We start from the raw sequence: 24,941 nt of genomic DNA, 5'->3' as shown, positions 1-24,941 counted from the left end.
ACGTGGTCAGTGAGGACGATTCTAAATTCAAGAAAAAGGATACATTTGGAACTTCTGGGAAGATGGATGGAAGAAAGGACGTTATTTGTTACAAATGTGGCCTTAAAGGGCACATTGCGACTGATGTTTGTTGTCCTGCGACTGGACAAGTGTGCAGGAAGTGCAAGTCCAAGGGACATTTTGCAAGGGTGTGCAAAGGGAGGCAGTTGAGCGCAAGAAGGGGTAGAGGTGCAATCAATTCAGTGGGAAGTGATAGTGAGGACATTGACAGCCAGCAATTTATTCTGCAAGTGGTGGATGTTGGGAGTGTGAGTTCTTGTGGTCCGCATTGCGTAGTTAGAATTGATGGTATAGATGTACTTGTGATGGCTGACTCAGGGGCAAGGTATACTTTGATTGGAAAAGAAAACTTATCTAGTTTTCCATCTCATGAGATCAAACCACCGGATGTACGATTACTAGCTTATGGTAACAAGCCCATTGAGCTTGTGGGGTATATGGATGCTAAGCTGGAGTTCCAAGGGACAGTTGTCAACTCTAAAGTATATTTTGTGGAGGAGGGTACAAATTTATTGGGCTGGCCGCAACAAAAAGATCTCGGAATAATTCTTGATCCAAATCACCCTGATCAAGTATTGGGTTCGAAATCTAATGTACACATGGTGCAGGTGTCTAACTTTGTAAGGGAATTCCCTCAAGTATTTAATAATAAGCTAGGAAAGTTGAAGGGTTTTATGCATAAAATTGTTTTAAAGCGGGATGCTGTACCTAAAGCGCATAAACCACGTCCAGTTCCCATTGTGATGAGGGAACAATTACGATGTGAATTATCCAAGTTATCCGAGCAAGGTGTGATTGAAAAATTGAAGCGTCAGAGTGGTTGGCCCCAGTGGTGATCGCTAAGAAGGCCAATGGTGACATGCGTTTGTGTGTGGATTTGCGCGATCTTAATGCTGCTATATGGGTGGATAGGCATCCTTTGCCCAACATTAGTGAGATGTTATCTACAGTGAGGGGGGCAAGTGTATTTTCTACTTTGGATTTATCATCTGCGTATCATCAAATTGAGTTACACCCTGAGTCACGAGCCTTAACCTCTTTCATTACTCCAGAGGGGGCATACAGATTTAGGCGCATGCCTTTCGGTTTGGCATCAGCGTCGTCTGTATTTCAACGGGCAATGCACCATTTACTGAAGGATATCTCGGGTGTAACTTACTTTCAAGATGATATCTTGGTGTTTGGGAGTGACCAGGAAGAGCATGATGAAGTTATGAGAAAGGTGTTGAGTGTTTTAAAGGAGAGCGGATTGACGATCAAGTTGGAGAAATGCAGATTGAGTGTGCCAGAAGTGGAGTATTTGGGGCATTGCATTAATAAGGATGGAATTTCGCCTAAACTTAATTTAGTAGAGGCGATAGAAAGCGCGCCTTCTCCAGCTAGCAAAGATCAATTAAGGTCATTTTTAGGTCTAGCGGAATATTACTCAAAGTTTATTTCCAGGTTTGCTGACAAAACTGTGCACATGAGAAGGTTATTATGCGTGAGGGAGAAATTTGTATGGAGTGAGGATTGTGAGAAGGAGTTTTCTTTGTTGAAAAAACAAATTGCCTCAGCTCCAGCTCTTAAGCCATTTGACACCAGGGATGAGATCATTATTAATACGGACGCCAGTTCCGTTGGGCTGGGTGCGGTGTTAATACAAAGAAGAGGGGGTGAAGAAGTTACAATTGCGTATGCTTCCAGACCGTTGAGCTCGTCTGAAATGAATTATTCCACCATTGAAAAGGAGGCATTGGCATGTTGGTGGGGTGTTGACCATTTCCGCAAGTATGTATGGGGTTTAAAATTTGTGATTCGCACTGACCATCGTCCATTAATAGAAGTATTTTCGACTAAAGGAGCAGGTAGGGCCACTCCTAGAATTGCTCGTTGGGTGGCCAGAATGTTGGAGTACAATTACGATTTGGTGTATTTTCCTGGAAAAAAGAATGTGTTGGCAGATTGTCTGTCTAGGCTTCCTGTGCGTTCAGTGCTGGGGGGAAAGGGTGAACCTGAAGTTGATGAACTCATAGCATATGTTGGTGGGAATATTGGATGTGTGACAGAAGGTAGAATTTCACATGAGGAATGGGTGTCAATGGTTCAAAAAGATGTTGTGCTGCAAGAAGTGATGGGTTATTGCCGTCATGGGTGGCCAAATAGAGGTAGTGCTTCTTGTGATGCAGAGTATTTCCGCCATGTTGGTGTAGAGTTGTGTATGGTGGATGGAGTTATGTTCAGGGGCGAGCTGTTGGTGGTTCCTACAGGCTTGCGGAAACGAGTATTGGAATTGGCTCATGAGGGCCATCTCGGAATGAGCGCAACTAAAAGACGAATCAGATCGGAGCACTGGTGGCCAGGGCTTGATAGAGAGGTGGAACATCATGTAAGGGAGTGTGTGTTGTGTGCATGGAGTGATAAGTCACAAAAGGTTGTTAAAAAGGATCTTGTGGTGTCTGACAAATCGGACGGGCCGTGGAAAAAAATAGCTATTGATATTATGGGTCCGTTTAATATTTTGGGAAGTGTGCCAAAATATGCTTTGGTGGTTGTGGACTATTTTTCCAGGTGGCCAGTCGTGAAATTTGTAGAAAACATAAATACTATGTGTGTTGTGGAGTTCTTGTCAGATTTATTTGACATGGAAGGTGTTCCGGAGATAATAGTGTCTGACAATGGTGTGCAATTTGTATCAAATGTTATGAAAGAGTTTTTGTGCAAATTTGATATAGAGCACATTAGGGCATCAGTTTAGTATCCACAAAGTAACGGTTTGGTGGAGAGGTGGAACAGAACTCTGAAAGAGGGGCTGCAATTAGCAATTTGCAATGGTATAAATTGGCGGAAGGCTGTGAAGGACCTAGTTTGGTCGTACCGGACAACTCCCCACAGTGTGACGGGAAAGTCACCTTTTGAGGTCATGAGAGGTAGAAGACCGAGGGCATTGTTGTCAAAGGGGGTGATGAACAAGAAGTTTAATGTGAGTGATGTACCTGGTGATTACAAGGTTGGTGATTGGGTGCGAGTAGTGAAGGGTGCGTGGACAGCTAAAGGGGAGTCTAAGTTTTCAGAGCCTTTGGAGGTGAGGAAAGTTTATAGGTACGCTATGTTGCTGAGCGATGGTAATGTGTGGAACTATGGGAAGGTTATAAGAGTGCCTGGAGGAGGTAATCGGGAGAAGTTGCCTGATTTGGGAAGAAAATCGGGTAACAGTGTGGGTGATAAGACCAGCACTAGTGAATCCTCATTGTGTAAAAGTGGGCGTGAAGGCGTGAAGGTGAGAGATAGGTCAATGTTGAGAAGGCCTAAGAGATTAGATGATTATGTCGAACAGTAAATTTGACAATGTGATTCTGTGAAGTTGTACTTTATTGAAATGCCAATATTTTGTTTATTTTCATACTTAATCATTTCGTCTCGGTGAGTTATAGTTGTTGTCATATAACTGTTCATGTTAGGTTAAAGTTTTCATGTTGTAAAATATGTTGATGTTATTTTATTTTGAAGAAAAGGGGGTGTGTAGTATTCTATGGATTCTGTTCCTCGCGCCGTGCGAGGATAATTCGGACGTGTCGGCGCGAGGAATAGAATCAAGGAAAGGAGGAGGGAGCGCGGAGGAGAGCGGCGGTTGCGGAGTCTCCGTGTCTTCCTCTCGGTTATCTTTGGAGCTAATCTCTGTTAATAAACAGATGTATTTACGAGCCCACGGCTTCAGGGACAATTATTTCAGTGTGCCCAGTCCACTGGATGAATGAATACTCGGAAATCCACCCTCCACGTGAAGGTCCGCTATACGAGCACAGGAATGGGGAATGTCTGAGCAAATTTCAATTAAAACACTGATGGATTAAACCCAGATCTGTGACTGGGGGGTGAATGTTTGATTTGTTCTGCATTCTGTCCATCATCTGCTGTTTTTTGCATTTGTCACCCCAAGTGGGAAGGGTATGCCCAGACGTGGGTCCTGTGCTTGCTATGCCACCAGATTCAAGCTAGCCAGGCTGATGAAGGGTGATACCCTGAAAAAGGCTCCAGGATGCTTGTTTCTGGTCCAGGGAGGACCTGGCCTGGCAGTTCGGGCTGGACTGTTCCCATGGGGAACTGGGTCCCAACTGGAATGGCATGGCAAGCAAAAAAACTTATGGTAAAAATCCCAGATCTGTGTCTGGGGGTAAATGTTTGATTTGTTCTGCAGTTCGTCCATCACCTGTTGTTTTTAGCAAATTTCAATTCAAAGCAGTGCTGCGGATGGCTCTCACAAAAGCAGGGTTGCCAGCAGCGGAACTTGGCACCCATTCATTCCACATTGGGGCAGCAACCACAGCGGCCGGGTGGGGGCTGTCCAAGGACAGTATCAAAGGAATAGGAAGGTGGTGCTCAGCAGCATACATGAGTTACATGAGGCTATCAGAGGGAGGCGAAGCTTAACAAACACAACCAAACTTCCACCCCCCTAAAAAAAAAAAATAAGAGAAGTGGGGAAGAAGAATAGAACATTGTTCAGAAGAAGGAGAGCTGCCCACCAAACCTATCACAGTTTGTTTTGGCAGGTGAACAGAGAAAGACGGTATGGATGGTAGAACGTTAATTCATGCAGAGAACCAAAGGTTGGTGGACCAAAGGTGGGGGCGCCCAGAGGCCCAGGAAAGCCAACGCTGCCATAAGATGGGCAGGAATACCGGGAATGCATTGGGACCAGCTGGAGGACGTCTTGGGAAGGCTACACCGGCAATACCCGGGGGAGCCATACGTGTTGGTAGTGCACATTGGGGGGGAACAACCTGGCACAACTAGGTAGGAAAGAGCTGCTGGGGAACATCAGAAGTGGCTTGATTGGAGAAGTCAGGCTATTGGGTAGCACAGACCTACTATGGTCTGAATATGTGCCCAGGCAAACATGGAGGGGGGCATGGTCCACTGTCGCTCTGGAAAAATTCAGAAAGAAGCTCAATATGGCAGTGGCAAAATGTTGTAGGGCAAATGGTTGGTGGGCCGTCAGAGATGGCCTGATCAACTTGAGGTGCCCAGAGTATTTCTCACAGGATGGGGTACACCTAACAGATGCAGGGCTGTAAGATTTCTGGTCCAACCTCTAGGCAGCCATGTCACTAGCCAGTTGTAGTTAGAGGGAACTCTGTCTTGCTTACGGAGAGCTACCTGAAGACATCAGCCTATGTACAGTGTGGCAGTGAAAGAGTTTAAGGAGTCATGAAAGGCCACATCAGGGTGACAGACTTTGCACTTAGCTTGGGATGCCTCAAGACAGAGTAAGGTGGTCAGAACAGCGAAGAGGGCACGACACAGCACTCACAGCTCTGCCTGCCAGTCAGCAGAGTACAACGGACAATCCAAGGTAGCGAGGTGGGACTAAAGTAAAGAGATGGTGCAATACTCCTCCCACGGCACAAACAGTGAAGCTCCAGCTCGAGGACCCAATCATCAGCAATAAACGCCAGACTGCTACAGGTGCAAGTTGTCTATTAAGCATCATAAAACTGTCTAGTCATTTGATTTATGACTTAATGATCAATTGGAGTGGTTTATGGTTTGATGTGTGATCATATGTCAAGGTGACAGATAGATTTATGACCTAATGGACCTGCCAAAATAATGTATGACTCGATTTATGACCTGTTGTCAGTGCGGTATGCCTACAGTTACGCACTGAGAAACATTGGAATGTGTAATAATCTGAATAAAGCTGCGGCCGGTAACTCTGATAAGTAACAACTGTAAGTAGTGTATTCATGAGTGGGAGTGGCCGTGTGTGAAGTTTAATGAGTTACAATCCTAATATAGCACAGTGAGCTATGAACTGTCATTAAAGAGTTGCATGGAAACCACAAGGAATAGGTTTAGAGTCTTATGTGTTTTTCCCCAGCCTTTCATTATCCTAAGGTTGATACTTAGTAAAGCCAGCCCAAGCTCTGTGTTCTGATTTAAATCCTGAGTTTGTGATTATCCAGGCCAAGCACTCTTAAAATATACAAGCTACCAGTATGGATGACATGTAACTCCTACACCTTGTAGTCCTCATTGTCTCATGTAATATTTCCTATATACTGATTTAAAAACGTATGATTCCTTGTCTCTGTATAAATGTGTGTGTGATGTAAAGTGCTCTGACACCCTACACCGGTATGAGAAGTGCTACAACCGAAAGGAAATACATGTGATAATGGAGCTATACATAGATAAAAGGCACTATTGGGGGGTGGCAGTCAAGCGATCCATGGGGCAGGAGGTTGATGAAAGGGTGGGTGCCATCAAAGATTGTAGCACTGGGTCACCCTGGTCATAATCATGGTGTTTTATGTAAGCAATTTAAAATAGGAGGCTGGGTGCAACTTAAAATCTGGTTGTTGTAAACCCGCGTCTACATCTCTTTGTAGTTATAGGTGTGCATCGCAAACTTTGAGAGGATACACAGAACGTCCATGCACCACCCATGGAACGCTTTCACAGCGCATTGAGCTGCCTTATGTTGCCTTTTCTTACAAAACCATGCAAAATCTATACTTTTGTGGCTCTGCAAATACCAAAAAGGAATTTGCATCAGGTCTGCTTCAAGAATTAAAGTGATGCAATTCAAAAGCAAAATCTTTGTAAATCTGGGCCGTGTTGTGTAACAAATCTCACACTTAAAAATTTTCTCCCAACACAATCCCATGGGCACCTATTAAATCAAGCACTGCACCCTAGCTAAAATCCTTCCTGCGAGCCAAACCAACAAAAAAAACAAGTGCATGATTAGGTAAAATATATGTGTGTGTGTTTGTGTGTATATGGCAAGTAGGATTATAAGAAAAGTAGTATAGTAAAGTAGGATTATACTACAGACAAAGTGGCCAGGAGGCCACAGTAAGTATTGCTTCTTGTGAAACTGTTGCTGCAGTTAAATAACTGTTACTGCCAGAGTAGAAGATAATTTTCAAAGGAGAGTGTATATGTCTTTTTGTGAAAAAGTCAAAACATTTTTGGCAGCATTCAAAATAACTAATTGTCTGAAAAAAACACAATATTCAGTGACATAAAAGTGGGCTATTAAGGCGAAGATTTATATTTATTAATTTCTATTGGTGTCACACTGCAAATTATCTTTCATGGTCCGGACTACTGATTATGATGAAAAATTTAATTTCGGGTCTTATTACATCCATTTTGTTAGAGGATTTGGAAAAAAAAATGTAGTAAAAAAATTAGGAGTAATGGAGCATACGTATTCATATATTGTGGCCATCACATGATCTTTACAGTGTATTATCCAATTTCCTTATCATTAGTTATACATCCATTTAAAAAATATACGGTTGTCACTTAGTGGTTATTGTACGTTGGCTCTATTTAAGCCCACCTTCAATACTGCACTTGTATTTTTCATATAGGAAAGGCCAGAAAGCAGGCAGAAACATGTTACACCCTTTAATCACTGGCTCTGGCTTCTCTGTGGACTAATGCATCCACTGCAGGATCTGTGTTTGACCTCATGGTCACAGGATCAAATTCTGACTGGTTTACTTTCATCCTTCTGAGGTTGATTTAATGAGTACCACTGCGATAGGTAACAATAAACATCATCTGTCATTTACACACCAAGATACTCTTCTTAGTGAACAAGCACTTTGCAAATAGATGTTATGTTCACTAGCACTAGGCATTTTTTATGTAACAAACTGGCGATTTTTTATCTGAGATATCTTTTTGAAGCATGATAGAAGGCTAGATAGAAACTAACAATCAGATTGTAGGTTATTCAATACAATAAATAGAACTTAATTGTATTTGTAACCTCAGAGTTAGGTTATCGAATACAATTAAATGTTTTAAATTAAATTAATTAAGGGTTAATTTAAGGTAAATTCGTTCATTGTACAGTAATTAAACTATTTAGACACAAGGGTTAGATTACTTAAATGAATGATACCTTATTTAATAAACAAGTTTAATTGTTAATGTTATTGCATAAATTCAATACATAGAATATAATGTTTAGTGAAGCCTCCAAACAAGGACACGAAACACCAAGAAGAGTTGATTCAAGAGCAGAAGACAAGAATGAAATTGGGGTGGGGGGTGAGGGAGTGTGGAAGAGTGAGCAGTAGAAAAGTTGATGAGACAGGATGATATAGCTCAAATGATAGTGTAGAGACAGCAAGAAGAGAATTCCAATATCTAGAGAGCACAGCCACTACTCCAGATGTAGTTTGAAAAAAAAAAGGCTTTCAGTTTAATTTCAAAATTGGAGTAGTGTTACTGAACATATCGGGTCAGCTGGGAAAGAGTTGCAAAGTATTGGTACGATGCACGGAAAGGGTTGCTTTAATGAGTTTTAAGATCTGTTCTTCTTGGTTTCTAAAGTTAGATTTTGATCCTGGGCGAGGCCGCACCACAAAGCATGAAACTTGACCGTTTACAGTGGATGGTCCTGCCGCGCCGGATTCCGAGCCCCGCTGCTGACATCTTAGTTAGCATACACATCTTTGCCCTTAAAGAATACAATCTCTGCAGTGCCAGGGAGCTGCATCCCCTCCACCTCTGAGACCATACCCCTCTACTGTACCAGGACCTTGACGCCCTCACCCTCCAGAAACAGAGACTTCCGACCTGTTACTGCTCACTTAAGGAATGCTGGCATCTCCTACTCATGGGGCCACCCCTTCCGAATCATCTTTCACCAAAATGGTAAGCTCTACCAGCAGTAGTCCTTCAGGGAGGCCTGCGAAGTGCTCAGCATAACAGGCCCAACGAAGCCACACTCACAGGGGCCCACGAAACACCAGCGTACGCAGAAACCCGCAAAGCCTTTAGCAGGGCTTCATCTGGATTTGGGCAATATGGTGCTGGAGCGGAAGGTGGTGCTGGCCACGCTGACTGGCGATCCGGAGCACAAGGCACCAATTTGAAAAGACCTCTCAACTTGATGACTGAATACAAGCGGGCAGGGCAGATGGAGGTGGGGACGGGGAGTAGACCACTGGAAAACTGTCGGTAACTCGCCCTTGTATCCAAGATGGAGCTCTATCCAGGTGTGATGGAGGTAGTTGGCTCCCGTGGTCCAATGAGGCCACATCTTATTGACTCTGCCATAGTGTATGGTTTGTTTCAATGATTGATTTGGTTATGTTGGTTTAGTTTGACCGGGTTGTTTGCGTATATCCTATCCGTGTGTTACACATTGCCCGTTAGCGCAGCGACTGGGCGTCTAAATTTTGGCAGATTGGGCTCAGGCAGGGGGGTTGGGGTGGGGTGGGGGGTTGGGGTGGGGTAGACTCATATACACTAAGCCCTTGTCCCTCGGATCCATGGACCTGAAAATCCTCAGCCTCAATGTAAGAGGGCTCAACAACCCCACCAAACGCTTTCCCATCTAGAGCACTCCTCCAGCAGACCCACTTACTCCCAAAAGATGTGCATAGAATGTGCTCCAGCTGTTTCACCAGACAGCTTTGGTCCTCGGGTCCATCCAAGAAGGGCGGGGTGGCCATCCTTTTTTCACAAAGGTTTAAGGAGGAAATCCTGTCGACCATGGGAGAAGCATGGGGCTGCCTACTAGTTATACGCATAACACTAAGGGGCTCATTATGAACTTGGCGGTTCAGACCGCCATGCCGGCAGTGGCGGCAAATACTGCCACCGGCATAGCGATATGAACCGCCATATTATGAACACAGGGAGGGCCGCCTGTGGGGCTTGATCAAGACCGGACCGAGCATTTGATACTGTACCTTAAGCATAAATTCTATCTAAATGGCAAACGCGGGGGACGTCTTCTTGCACATTGCTTGTGTAACCAGATCCACACCCGGGGCAATCACATTGATCCAAAGTCAGCCACTCTGCCCTGATGGAGTCGGCAGCGGAGGCCACAGAGGCATTCCGGGCCTTCTATAGCACACTGTACACGGCGGCAGACTATCTAGGTGGTGATATATCGACTAACCTTGCGGATACTGCTCTCACTCCAATACCTGATGCTGAGGCTACAGCATTAGATGATCCTATCTGATTGGAGGAGGTCGTCTCTGCCATTGCCAGTCTGAAGCCCATTAAAGCACCTGGTCCAGATGGCTTCACCGCCCAGTTTTATAAAACCTTTTGCTACGAATTGGCACCAAGGCCTACCCGGCTCTACAACTCATTTGCCAACACAGGCTTCATTATGGATACCAGGTGGAAACCATTTTGGTGATACCAAAGCCTGGTAAAGACCCTACTTTGTGAGGGTCTTACCACACAATTTCTTTGCTAAATATAGGTGCTAAACATTTTGCTAATATCTTAGCATCACGCCTCAACCCCTTAATGCCCGGACTAATTGATCAATCAAGCAGGGTTTATACCGACCCGTCAGGCAGGTGATAATACTAAACGTATCCTACACCTAACTGACAAAATACACCAGTCACGGCAGGAAGTGCTTTTATTATCTATTGATGCGGAAAATTTGTTCGACCGTGTGCACTGGCCCTACCTCTTTGCTACGCTCAGGCGTCTCAATCGCCAGACTCGCTTTTACAAATGGGTTGAGAGTATATACAGAGTCCCAAGAGTTGCCGTCAAAGTCAATGGCACACTATCACAACCATTTACAATCCAGAGGGGGAATGCAACAAGGCTGCCACTTGTCTCCTCTCCTCTTTGCGCTCTATATGGAGCCTTTAGCGTAGCAAATAAGAAGTAACCCCGAAATCCTGGGCATCCTGTTTGGTGGTAGGCAGCATCGAATTAGCCTGAATGCGGATGAAGTCATTATCTCTAGTAGAGAGCCCCTAAGATCCCTCCTCACCCTAAATGAAGAGCTCCACCTCTTTGGTGCAATGGACGGGCTTAAAACCAACATAAAAAAATCACAAATATTTAACCTAACGATATTTCCCGCCCTAGAAACGACCATGCGGTCGGCATACCCGTATGAGTGGGCACCTGACTCCCTGCCTTACTTGGGCATTAGGCTGGCACGCTCCATCCACAAGACAGGAACGGTAAACTACACCAACCTCTTCTCACAGATGTGCCGGGACCTGAGTGCATAGCGTTGCCTGCAATTGTCAGTATGGGGCAGATAGCGGCGGTCAAGATGACCATAATCCCTTGCATCCTCTAAGTATCCCAAACACTCCCCGCCAAACACCTTAAAGGGGACGTAAACGGGCATTAATACATTCATATGGGATGGCAAAAAGATGCATCTGTCTGAACATCTGCTGTACCGTCCCAAGATACAGGGAGGACTCGCTGTACCTCAGATCTTGATATACTACAGAGCAACACAATGACGGAGGAACATTGGAACTTCATGGACCAATCGGCCGCGGGCCCACATTTGGAAGGAGATTTGGCTACTGCGCCGACATTCGGCCAGTAATTGGTGAGGAGTAGATGCTGCAAGCCTCTACTCCTCACCAATTACTGGCACGACATTGCATGTTTGGGATGCTGCAGCACTAAAGGCCAAACTAACGACCTTTCCCTCCACCCATGGCTCCACTCATAGCTAACCCCGACTTTCCTCCTGGCTTACCCCTTGAAAACTTCAAACGTTGGCTTGAGGCTGCGTGTAAACCCCTGGGCTCCCTATTCGAAGTAGATGGGTGTATTTCTTTTGACCAGCTCAAGGCCGACTACTCCCTATTATAGTCTCTGACTACGTCCAGTGCCTTCAGCTGCACCACTGTGCATCGGGACAGGCAACCCGAACAGGGGGAGGGAGAGCACTGCTGCCCTTTGAGAAGTGGATCATTCTCAAAACCAACAACCGGCGCCTGGTTTCAGACCTGTAAAATCTACTAGGGGGTGATTCACCACCGCCCAAGACTAAAAGTCAGCTGAGGTGGAAAGCGGAACTGGCCAGGCCCCTCTCTGATAAAGACTAGGCTGATATACATTATAGGGTACACCACACAGCACACTGTATTGCCGGAACTGAGACTGCCTGTAAGATTAGGTCCTATTGGTATCCCTCCCCACTGAGACTACAGAAATGGACAACCCAGAAATCCCTGGAGTGCTGGAGGGACTGTGGCAACACTGGCACCCAACTGCACTTACTTTGGCACTGCACCAAGCTCTCCTGCTAGAATTGAGGGCGGGGGTGGAGGTTTTTACGTTCCTTTTTCATGCTAAATTCCTTGATAGAATCTTATCCTTCTCCGCCAGTCCCAGGATTGCATGCATATGGCTGTGTTATGCACTGTAAATATTACGTTATAACACTAAGCAGCTGGCCCTATGGGCTGTAGGTGACATACTGTGTAACAATCATGAGGTAGTCATACAATTTTTGATGAAACACAATAAAGAGAATTGTTCCATAATGTTAGATTTTGGAGACTTTTCGTTTGCCCTGATAACTTGAGGGCAGCATGAGGTAACTAGGTTGTTGGAGATGTAAAGCTTTCAAGTAATCCAGGCTAATGAAACATAAGATTAGGGTTAGGCTGCTAAATTAAATATATACATTTAAAAGTCAAAAACCATAAACAGACTTTGGGTTACAGTTAAAATTAAGAAAATAGTTTTAAAATATAATTTAAAAAATTGGAATGGATACAGCATATTGACAGTGTCAATATAATGGCAGTTATAGTTTTAAAACGAATAGAAATCTTACCCTGATTTATGTAGCTTAGTAGAAATGTTGGCGGTGTCGCAGTTGAGGCCAATGTAGTAACATGGAACCATCTGCCCAAATTTAAGCTCCGGGACTGCTGACTCAAAAGGTTTGTAAGTGAATACACTACATTTTAAACTTATTAAAACCTTCGGGGGCGCTCCTAAACGCATAAATCCGTCATCTTCCCGCACAGCAAACATGGCAGGAAAAGAGAGTAGAGCTGCCGGGACAACGAAACCTGAGTCGATCGTGCCAGGACCCTGGAAGTGGTCCACAATCTCCAGCGGCGGTCTGCGTATAAAATCCGATCGGGCTGGGAGGCGGAGGCGGAGGCGGGGCTCGCCCATTAAAAGACTGTGAAGAATGCTGGGATCTGGGCCTGCGGCCGAGGCAGGGGCATGTGGCCTGTGCCCTGGATCCAGGGGGATAAAGCGGCCTGGGCTGCAACCCTGCAGGGAGTGCCGATTAGTGAGCCGGCGTCTCTCGTGGGCAAACCGGCGCAATGACAGGCTGGTGGCATGACGTTGAGTGACCAGAAGGTGAGTGCGGCCAGCCACCTGACGATTGGGATCCCCGGGGTCTGGGCTGGAAAGAGTGGAGGGGCCCTGAAACATGAACCCGGGAAGACATAATGTGCATGGCAGGACACGGCCGGATGTGGGCAGCAGAGCAGAGACGAGGGGTGCCTGCAGGCGGGCCGACAGTGAAGGTCCTGGCAACGGAAACCGTGACACAGTGCACAACAGGGAGTGAAAACGGCCGGAACTGGGCTCCCTGGGGCTGAGGCTGGGAGTGCGGTGGAGGTCCAGACCTGCGGTGAGACCCTGTAGACTGGTGGGTTTGCGTGGACTCACAGAATGGAGGCCAACAACAGACTGGAGCAGAAGAGGAGGGGAGGATAAACAGCGACTGAGGCCAGGTTCCAGAGGTGAGCGGGCTGGGCAGCGGGGCCCCAGTGGGAAGAACGGGCCAGCGGGGACAGCAGTTCAGACCAGTGGACTGAGGAGGGTGAGAGCCCAGGCCCCCCATCCACAGGGTGGTGTTAGTGGGAACTGGCCACGACAACAGGAACGCAGGGGAAGAGGGCCTGCCACTGAGGGCCCCCTGAGGGCAAAGGGGATTTGTGTGATGGGTTTTCGCCCCTGTTGATATCAAGATGAGGCCAAAGGGCCAGGACCCACACAATCCAACAAAAAGGACAAATATGCATTGCAAACGCAGTCTCCCGCATCTAATGGGTCAGAGGCGGCCATGACGGAGGAAGGAGAACCTTCACTGAAGGCCATCACGGTGGCAATATAGGACTTAAAAAGCACGCTCAAGCCTAAACTAGGTACTGTGACAGCGGATGTCTCCTTTTTGCGTGCGGACTTCCAAAAAATGTCCGATAAAATATCAACTGCGGAATCAGACATTAAGATATTGCAAACCACGGCCACAAAGCTTGAAGAACAAGTGCAATGCCTCACGAGGCCAAAAGCTTGAAGAAACAATATCAGGGTCATTGGAGTTCCAGAGGGGACAGGAGGACCTAGCGTGGATCTATTTCTAGAGGACCTCATCGTCAACACTCTCCGCCCAAAGCACCTATCCAAATTCTTTTCTGTAGAGAGGGCACATAGGGTGCTGATTCCTCCGCCAAAACCGGGTCCCCCAAGACCAATCATAGTTGAATTTTCAACCATAGAGACTGTGATGCTATACTACAAGCTGCCCGTACCCACAGAGATATACGCCTGGATAACGCCACAGTGCGATTTTCCCCAGACTTTACCCTCCAGGTGCAAAAACAAAGACGCAGTTTTGACGAATTGAAGAAAGCCCTCCGAGCCAAAGAACTAAAATATATATGATACTCTTCCCGGTGAAGCTACGTGTTCTAGCAGAGAGCAGATCATGATTCTTCACATCCCCGGATGAGGCATGGGACTGGATGGAGTGATGGCGCCCAGTGGAACTACGTGGCAGGAGAGGAGAACCAAGAGGACGACTAAAGGCGCAGAAATCAGACAAGCCCCCAGAGAGTGAACTGCACCATTCTAACACTGGGGCTAGGGAAGGGAAATGAACTAAGGTGACTCCGCAGATTGAAATCGGGGGGAGGTGATCTTTTCTGCCTATCAGCGATGAGTCTTACATCAAGCAAATACACAATGATGACAAGATCAGAGGTAGGGGGGGGCACAGGAGGCCATATATCAGGTAACTACACATCCCCCCTTGCAAGAAGTGGAGATGAGAGACTGTGGTATTGCAATTGGCAAGTGGGAAGCTCTCCATACTAAAGCTGATTTTAAGGTATGAGAATATTCAATACATTATAGGAGCTGTCTCTGTGAAGCCAGTCCACCCGTATCGCATTTATGTTACAGTTGGGGCAACAGGCACTCTGCAAGTTTTGGGTGTGTGCACTTTTAGCCCTACTGGGCAGGGAGGGAGCAGTACTGATGGGTTGTTCAAGGGCATATTGTGTTGAGGCCCACTGTAAATGTTTATGCGTTTTGCTCACTACATACACTACAGGGAAGGATCGTTGGACCCCTAGGAGGTGGGAAGATGTCGTGGTGGTCGCAGGGGATGAGGCAGTTACAGATCCGAAGACTCAACTAGGCCATACTGACAACAATTAGGCTACAGCCCTTGAAGGTCGTGACGTGGAACGTCAATGGCCTGAGTAATAGATTTAAACGGGCACTGGTCCTACAATTTCTCTGTAGACATGCACCAGACGTGGCCCTTATACAAGAAACGCATCTGCAAGGTAACCACTGCAAAGCATTAGACCGCATGGGCTACTACTTGGGGGTGCACACAGGATTCACTTCTAGCTCCAGAGGAGTGGGTATATTACTTAAAAGGTCAACACCCTTAGAACCATGGTTTCTTAAGGAGGGAGGCTTCCCTAACAAGTTACGCAAAGGGGCTAAGAGATATTTTGATGACAACTTCAGAAGTGTGACCTCAAAAGGAATACTCTGGGAGACCTTCAAGACAGTCATCAGAGGGCAAGCACAGGCATTAATCGGGGGTCTTAAGAAGAAGCGTCATCTCAAATGTGAGATGATAGAGGACAAGGTCAGTAAGGTGGAGGCGGAAATTCTAGCTGGGGGCCTGCTACAGCCACACCAATGTCATAGTCTCTTACTTAAACAGCAGGAGTTGAGGGACTCAGTGGAAAATAAAGCATGCATGCACGCTCTGGCCAGGCAGTGACGCTCATACGACGTAGGGGACAAGGCAAATAAGCTATTGGCTTGGCTTGAAAAACCAGACCGGTATAGGAGCTGGGTGACAGAGTTTAGAGACGAAATGGGTGAGCGATGTACTACAGGAGATGATATAGCCGAGGCTTTTGCCACATATTATGAGCAAGTATTTTCCATGAAGACAGACCAGACATATGAGAACTGCATGGAACTCCTTGGTGGCCTACCGATGGTGGAGCTCCGAGCAGACGATAGGGAGGTACTGGGCCAAGATATAACGGTAGAGGAGGTACGAGGGGCAATCATGGAGACCCGGTCGGGGAAGGCGATGGGCCCCAATGGGCTACCGGTAGAGCTCTACAAATGTATGGCAAATATTTTACGGCCACATATGTTGGCAATGTTCCAAGCAGCCACAGAAGGGATATTACCTCTGGACCAAAAGGATAGCGACTACATAAGGAGGGTAAGCCACCCACAGAGTGTTGCTCATACAGGCCTATATCACTGTTAAACCTAGAAGTTAAAATATTGGCTAAAATTATAGTGAATAGACTTCGACCTGTAATGGGTTACCTGATCAATCGTGACCAAACAGGTTTTATGCAGCACAGGAACACTGGACTAAATCTGCGGTGCCTATACGGGATTCTACATGAGACGGGTGCCCCGTGGACAGAGGAGGCTGTATTGCTAGCGCTGGACGCGAGAATGGCCTTTGACAGCATAGAAAGGGCCTATCTTAGGGCAGACCTCACAAGATTGGGCTTTGGCCCACAAATATGTACATGGATCCAACTGTTGTACAGCGACCCGCGAGCACAGGTGAGGGTCATCAGGGTGACATGTCGCACATTTGCCTTACACAGGGGCACGAGACAGGGCTGCCCACTGTCCCCGTTTGTTCTGACACTAGAGCAGTTGGCCACCTGGGTGCAACAGTACCCTCTTGTGAGGGGTATTCCAGAAGAGTAAAAGAGTGGGCCGGCTCCAAAGCCACAAAGAGTCGGTGACACGTACGCAGAGGGAGGCATCAAGGTTCCTAGGATGGGAGGACAGACCCACAAACATGACCCCGCTCTGGACTAGCGACCAGCTTAGCGAACTCTGTAGTTTAAAAGGGCTCTGTCGCTGGGGTCTTATAGGAATAGACAGTCTATGAGACATATGGAGGGCTGGGAATCTGGTCTCCCTGGAGGACCTTCGAATGGAGTACTCAATGGGGACGAAGATAGACTTCCAATACCTTCAACCGAAACATGCACTAAAGAACCATATACAGGTGGGTGAACAGCTCCCGGAGTTGGCTCCGATCGAAGACAGGCTGTTATCAGAGCAGATACCGGAGAAAGCATTCTCCCTGACCTATAAAAAAAAAACAAAAAAAAATTACGAACAATGCACTGAACGGTCACTTGGGAGGGTGACTTAGGAGAAATAGCAGAGGAGGACCGGCTGGAGGCTCTACAGAGTCTGCGAGTAGTGGGAATTAGGGCTCGATTCCGTCTAATACAACTTAGAATCCTACATGGATCATACTACTCTAGTTCCTCACTATTCCTTATGGGCTGAAAGTGAATCGGCATTGTGAACGAAAGGGTGTGGCATGGAAGGCTCCTTTTTTCATATCCTGTGGAGCTGTCCGCTTATAGAAGTCTTCTGGCAGCAAGTGGTCCGCATCATGACTAAGGTTACCGGCCTGACAATTCAGCTGGAGGCCCGTTGGTGAATCCTCCATATAGCGGACGAAGAGAGATGGCAGCATTGTCAGCGATGTGGCTAATGCTAGCGGCAGGGGTTGCTGAAAGAGATATAGCGACGCCGGGGGGTGCGACCGCAACATCAGAGATACAAGAATGGGAAAATAACTTTGACTGGTGCCAGCGAGCAGAAATGGTGATTTATTTGAGCTGGGGATGCCCCCAGAAGTATAGCAAAATCTGGTCTCAATGGAGGCCTATAGAAATAAATGAAGGGCCGAAGCCCCCGGGGCAGGTGTGGGAAAGAAGCAGGGACTTACCACTCATTATTACAGATGTAGGATACAGCATATAGTATAGATTGCAGATGGGAAAAGGGCATAAATCCAAACTGTGATTTTGTATTGTTGATACCGGCACTTCTGATCTGTAACTGTGAGACATAATGTGATCCTCTGCAAATCTCTGTGTAAAATGTAATGTGATGAGTAATTGTTGATTTCAATAAAAAGAATTACAAAAAAAAAAAAAAAAAAACCTTTACACGTACTGCATGGCAATGAAAGAGCGATGTAAGATTTGCTAACCAACACTGACATGTTGGATTTAGAAGTCAAACTAGAACAATCACTGGCAATTCCTACACTACTGGTACAAACTATCATTGCTTTAAAGTAAAACCTGGCATATTGAGCAACAAAAGAGCATAAGACAGTAATCATTAAAGAGTCGCAATATATTTCTTACAAATATTTTAATAGGTAGATTTACATTTGGATAATCTGCAATTGCTTCAGTCCTCTGTTAGTCTTTCTTTGGGGAGTTTCCAGTTTTCTTCTTGCAACCAAGCACTTTCATTCCTGTTTCCTTTACATAAGATCACTTTTTAAATGTGACAAATAATTTAATCTGCCATATGTTGTACCAGCGTTCTAAAACAATATTCATTACCCTGACAATACCATTTACAACAATGCTGTTAAATGTCCACACAATTCAGTAATTTGTAGTATGCTTTTATATGCAGTAAGTAATTAAATAATTTGAATAGTGATAGTGGATTTGGTTCTTGCCATGCGCTGCCTGTCCAGATGGCTCAATTTCAACAGATCATTGGATTCCTCGGTCATATGCAACACCTGTATTTCTTTTGAGACTAGGTATTACCATATCCTTCCTTCCTTCATCACCCCTCTACCACTGTCTTAAGTACTGGACCACTTCCTTCGAAGGAACTATCTGCGTTTTATTTTCTACACTGCCAGGCGCTAGTTCCTACCACCACTTGTGCATTTTTCCTGCCATGTTTCTGAGGACTATGTCCTCAACCCTGGACTGACACAGGGCAGTCTCTCTTAACTCTTTATGTAATCCTCAGCAGGCATACCTCTCTAGGCCTGTGAAGTTGTCTGACAGCCCCATAAACCACATAAACCTAGCATAAAAAAATTCATGATGGAAAAAGGGGCATTATAAAACCAGTAGATCGATTAAGGTCTCATGGGGATAGTTTCATGATAGATAAAAGGACCACTACGACACTGTTAAACCAACCAAAGCAACTGTATGAACTAAGTCAAGGTATCCATATTTGAATATCACTATGCACTTTAAAAAAAAAATCAAATAATGTTGCCACATATTGAAATATATCATACGATTAGATTGTTTGCTCAGGATAATTTGGTGAAAAGTATTTATACTTGTAATTAGGCAGACGATGAATACAATAGATATTGCACAGCAATATACTGACTACTCTCTGAAAATGAGAATCACCCTCTGCTTAACAAATCTTATTGTCATCAAAATTTACAAACATTACAAAGACCAATGTAACAGTTATACAACAACGTATTTATAAAAACCCCACTTGGGGTAAGGAAAAAAGAAAATGCAACACAAATATTCCAAAACACAGTGAAAATATTAAATTGTTCTTCTTTACATAATTAATTACTCAATGCCTCAAAGTTCAAAATAATTTTCAAAACATATTTCATCATAAAGTCCATACAAGAACAAGAAAATATATATTTTTAAATAAATAGGCACCCGGCAATAAATCAACATTAATATCTGATAATTCACAGAGGTAAAATTGATCTTCACACAGCATGGAGTGCATAGTCAGTAACGGGACAAGAATAAGTAAGTCCTGTTGTATGGCCTTCCTATCTGGACCTTTTGTGCAAATAACAGATTTCCTTGAAAAACTAATATATACAATATATTTTTGAGCTAACTGTAGTAAGAACATTACAAAATTGAAGTAGCACTTCTAGAATTCAAGATAGAATATGTTTAAAAAAATATTTATCAATTTGGAACTAGAACCTAGGACTATAAAAGAAAAGTAGTGCGTTTACATGAAATGTAATAATTAAATTGTAGAAGCACAGCAGAACATACTTTATACTAAGCTTAGCCTAAACTCATTTTAGTTACCTGCGTACAACCCTTTTTGCTTTTGGACTTTCAGCTATAATTATTTTTACAAATTAGTAAGCATGGATTGCAACATTAGAAAGCATGATCTGATCATGTTACATAATACAACATTCACTACATGTATCTGAAAGGCAAATAGTTTTATGTTAGTGTCGCCTCTAAGACTAATGCACTTTACTGGTGGCTCTATACACATATCATATATGTACTGTCCAAACAACCTGCCATAATGGACTTTTCACTTAGTAATCTTTTGTGCTCATATCTAGAATACACAAATATTACATCACAGTATTGTGATATGCAGCTGAGTTCTAAAATGCCAACTCAAACAACATTTAAGACAAGCCAATGCAATTTGCCTTTCCTAACCGACATAATAATCTGTGCCAAAATAATTTTTCGAATAAATGTATAGATGTGGTCAATGAAGCTTATACACAGTTCTATGTTGTTTAAACAGTGGAATACCAAACCCCTTTTCTGCTCATTACAAGTAATAAAGGCAGTTGGCAAATACCAGTTGTTGCTAGCAGTGTGTGGATAAGCAAAAGTAAGGAAACAAACAGTGCTAATACACTCAGTCATCTGTAATCTTCTTGTCCTCACCAAAAAACTCAATGGCAAAATGGCAATTCCTGGTTAATATAATCTATTTTATAACTAGATTGTTTTTTGGCTTTGCAAGGCAACATAAAACATGTTGCAACACTATATCAAGGGGTAAGACATCACCTCAACCTATGTATGATCAATCACCTGTGCTACTGATGTGGCTAATTTTCTTAAGTGAACCTTAGATTTGTTGAGTCTACTAAGCCCGGTAAAAGACATGTAATACCTATTAGCATCTCCACCCACACATACATTTTAAGCAGCTAGAAGGTTGTTCTTGCAGGAAACCTGTTAAAGCTTGAATACAATCTGAGACACTTCAATGGATTAGACGCACAGCTCAAACCCCTTGCAAGGCATTGGTAAAGATTGAGGAGAAACTTCAGCCTGTTTTAATGAAATTGTGGGAAATGTAAATGATTTTGAGTTAAGCCAAGTTCTCATAGAAAACATAGACAATAAGGGCCAGTGGACAACAAAGTAATGAATTTTCAGAACGACTAGGGAGGTCATAAAGGAAGAAGCAAAACAAGGTCTAAAATAGAAAGGTAAACATAGCAGCCCTTTTCGATCATCCCTTAATATGTACGTATCTTTACATAGCTTCTATCTATTTTCAATTCCTAAGCAACCATTGAAATAGGAACCTGCATAAAAAGTTACACAATTGCAATAGAATCTCATAATAGCAGAAACTGTGAGCCAACAAGCTCGGCAAAAAATGCAAAAGTCTGCGGGAGGTGAGAAGTGACCCCTCTTCACAAAATAGTAAATGATTGTACAATGTAAATAGTTAGGAAAACGAATATTTTTAACTGTAGTCAGCTTGTTTTAAGAGCTGCACGATTTATGGGTGCTGGAACCCATTTTCAAAAATGCTTATAACCGTACAAATCAGGGTAGTAAGGTTAGCGAGATTAGCATTTTCATCTTTATACTTGCATATTTTACTCAAACTTTGTTAAAGGGCGTATGATTATCATTTAAAGTAAAAAATTGTAAATTCGAACTAGTGCAAACGAAGTCTTGTGATAGATCAGTGATTTTGCATTACAGCAACAGGGCTTTCTTTGATTGCCTGTACGTTTTCGACCTCCTGGGAAGAAAGGTGTCACCGAGCCTTTCATTAAAAGCTCTCAAGAGTATGAAGAACAGGCAACTCAAAGGTAAATGCCATTCCCCGAGGACCCCAGGATCACGGGCACCCCAGGATGGAAATTAATCTTGCTACAGACCATAACAGACACATCTGAATATTTGGCTTTTCTTGTTGTAAATCTTTGGAAAGGTACTTTGCTGTGAAAGGTCAAAGAGTAAGGAGATATAATATGAACAAAAAAATCTATCCTTGTTACCAACATGGCTAGCTCTTCAAACGTTTCTTGTTGTAAAAAAAGCATACCATAAACCTCATAGTATAAATCTAGTAGAAACCCTCTTCTCCCATCGGTCTATCTGGAAAGGATTACATATTCTATACTGGGTACGGCCAATGTCACCTGAGGGTTTTAAAATAGAATGACTATTAAGGGAACAAAAATTGTAATTTAAGGTGCACATTATGAACTTGTATGTAATTTTTCTTTTGCATTGGAATTTGCATATCAAAACAGGTTTTCGTTGCAGAGCTAGGTCAGAAAGGCAACACATAGGGACAGTAACCTGCACACCTCTATTTCAGCATGTGTTTTTCTTCATATAATAGGTAGAAGTAATCACTGTCTTGTCACATGAAGGACTGCAGGTCTTCTGCTCATTCTGGTGCAAAAAAAGAAATGAATTCACTGGACACAAAATGTTCAAATTTCTACCTATTGCAGTGAATTCCAGCTGGGCTCAGTTTGGTTTTCTGGCCCGGTGCAGAGCGACTATTTAGAGTGCTGTGGTGTGTATTCCCAAATTCTTGGTCACTTGGTGTTATAGAGTCACCTTCTCTCTGGAAGTCATTACTTTCTGAAAAACAGAGTTTTGGCCTCTGGTGATATTTCATTCTGTAGGTGTCAGTCATACAGCTGTCCACTGAAAAGTAGGTCGTCAAAGAAACATTATCGTTTTCACTTGTAGAGAAATTACTCTGTCCATTATGGGTAGTTTCACAAGACAACTGACCATCAGGGACCGTCTGCAAAGCAAAGGGTTCAGAGACTTTCAAATTTGGTTCACACATGTGTAAGTCACGCTCTTGGAAAAGAGTTTTGAGTCCTTCTTCCTTTGCATGAACATGCTTATTTCCAGTAACCGAGGTAATACCAGAGGTGCCCTTTTCGATGCTTGGAGGTTTAGACCCTGCAGTGTAAATTCTGTATGTAGGTACAACATCGTCTCTTACAGGCACTGCACTCCTTGCGTATTTCTTTGGAGGTAAAGCTGGCGGTGCCTTAAAATTATTGGTCTCTGGGTCTCGAGGACTTCTCAAGTTTTCAAGCGGCTGTAAGCTGCGTGGTTCTTCCAGTGACCTCTGGTGAATTTTTGAAAGACCTGGCAAACAGGTAGTCTGCAGGGAGGAAGGCAAACTAACCTTTGGTTCTAGTGTTTTTGCCCACGTTAACTGGGAAGAGTTATGACAATCCTTTTCATTTGGTATCCTGGCAGGCACTCTCGTATTGTCACTAGTACATGCAGGATTAGGTCTGACATTATTGTGCAATAAAGACACATTTTCATCAGGGCGGAGCCACTCGGTACGAATGGGATTTGATTTATTGTTTGGAGCTTCTTTTGCACTGGTGTTCTTCAATACTCCTGGACTGGATGAGATGAACTTCTTATTAAACTCTGAAGCATCTTGCCTGAAAAAAAGAAAAAGAATGTCATATATATTTACGCTTTAAAGCTACAATTACAACTTCAAATAGCTACTTGCAAGAATATAAACCATAAACATATAGACACAAATTATCCTATGAAAGAAAAGGCATTACCCCCAATAAAAGGAAAAAGCTATAAAGGCAAGGTTGACATTCAAGCAAATCGTCTCTGCCTCTGAAACTGTATTGGTAACTTCTTTTAGCCCAGTGCTTCTTAACCCCTTTGACTTTTGTATCGACACCACCCCAACCAACAAGAACTTAATAACTACTGGAGTCCGGTAACCCCACTGAATCAGTATGGGAATTCAGGGACCAAGTGAGTCATTACTGGAAGCCAGACCATGGCCTGAGCAATTTCGATAATTTGAATTGGAAAACAATACACAAAAGAAACACCAGCATTCTATAGAAAATACACAAATGATGAAACTTTTTTTAAATTCACAAACAAATATAAAAACAAATGTTGGAATGGGAAGGTTATAGCTTTTCTAAATTCAAATGAGGCCACTGTAGCATCCTCCATAGCCTGGTACCCGCTGAATGACTAGGCTACACAGACAAAGCTGTAAATCACACGTCTTTATTCCTCAACGTACATCTGTGATCACAAAATTCTAAAGAAAACTCTCATACATTCTATTCTACTGATTACGTCACACACTGATACAGAGTCCTGGGGGAGCCATAAAGGTTCTGTTCAAAACATGCAAGAGACTACATCCCCCCCCTGTTAAATGAAATATTGCAAATTGTTTTTAGAAATCATTAGAAAGACACAAAATCCATATATACATAAATAAATATGTACAATGTAAAACTATAATTCTTCAATTACTCTTCTTAGCCCTTTAATCTGTCTACCCAATCTAATTACTGGAACCTGTGAATGGTCGTCTTCACCGTCAGAAATTGCCAAAGATGGTAATGAACCAGCAACAGTCACTTGGTTTTCACAATCTGTCTTTCTTTAACCATTGCAAGCTGACGATTGATGAAACACAGGCCTGAAGAGAGAAGAGTCTCTGGTAAGGGACTTCTCAGATCGGTGGGCAGTCACCATGTGTCCTTTGTTAGACACTACTTGAAATGGTTTAGCATCGTAAGGGGCATCAGATTTTCTTTTCCGTGGCTGTTGAGTGATCACCAAATCTCCCTTTTGGAATACGAGGTCTTTCGTATGTCGCCTCTTGTCTGTACACATTTTCATCTTCTGTTTTTGAACCAAGTCCCTCGTACAAATCAAGTTTTCATTAGTATCTCTCCTGGTGATTCACTGAGGTATCATGGTTGCCACTGCTCTCCTAAACATCAAAGTCGTAGGCCTCTTACCTGTGGTCGAGTGGGGTGTTGAACAATAAGCCTGTAGAGTAGAGCTCAGCAATGTTCTTCAATTGAGCTTCTAAAGAGTTGTACGCTGCAGTGCTTTCTTTAGCATACTTACAAAATGCTCACCAAGTCCACTGGCCTGTGGCCACAAGGGTGTGATCGTTTAATGTTTCAC

The 24,941-nt window shown here is 43.9% G+C and overlaps 1 protein-coding gene across 1 annotated transcript in view; it reads right to left on the bottom strand.

Moving 5' to 3' along the window:
• Positions 1-18,298: 18,298 nt before the first annotated feature.
• USP53 (ubiquitin specific peptidase 53) overlaps positions 18,299-24,941 on the bottom strand; it is a 255,961-nt gene continuing 249,318 nt past the window's right edge. The window contains exon 15 of the mRNA XM_069230167.1: positions 18,299-23,416. Coding sequence (XP_069086268.1) covers positions 22,435-23,416 — 982 coding nt within the window. The 3' untranslated portion in view covers positions 18,299-22,434. The remainder of the gene's footprint in view (positions 23,417-24,941) is intronic.

Source organism: Pleurodeles waltl, chromosome 1_1 (assembly GCF_031143425.1).
Source record: "Pleurodeles waltl isolate 20211129_DDA chromosome 1_1, aPleWal1.hap1.20221129, whole genome shotgun sequence".
Taxonomy (NCBI): domain Eukaryota; kingdom Metazoa; phylum Chordata; class Amphibia; order Caudata; family Salamandridae; genus Pleurodeles; species Pleurodeles waltl.
The sequence above is the reverse complement of the archived record's forward strand: the minus strand, read 5'-3'. Positions and strand labels throughout refer to the sequence as shown.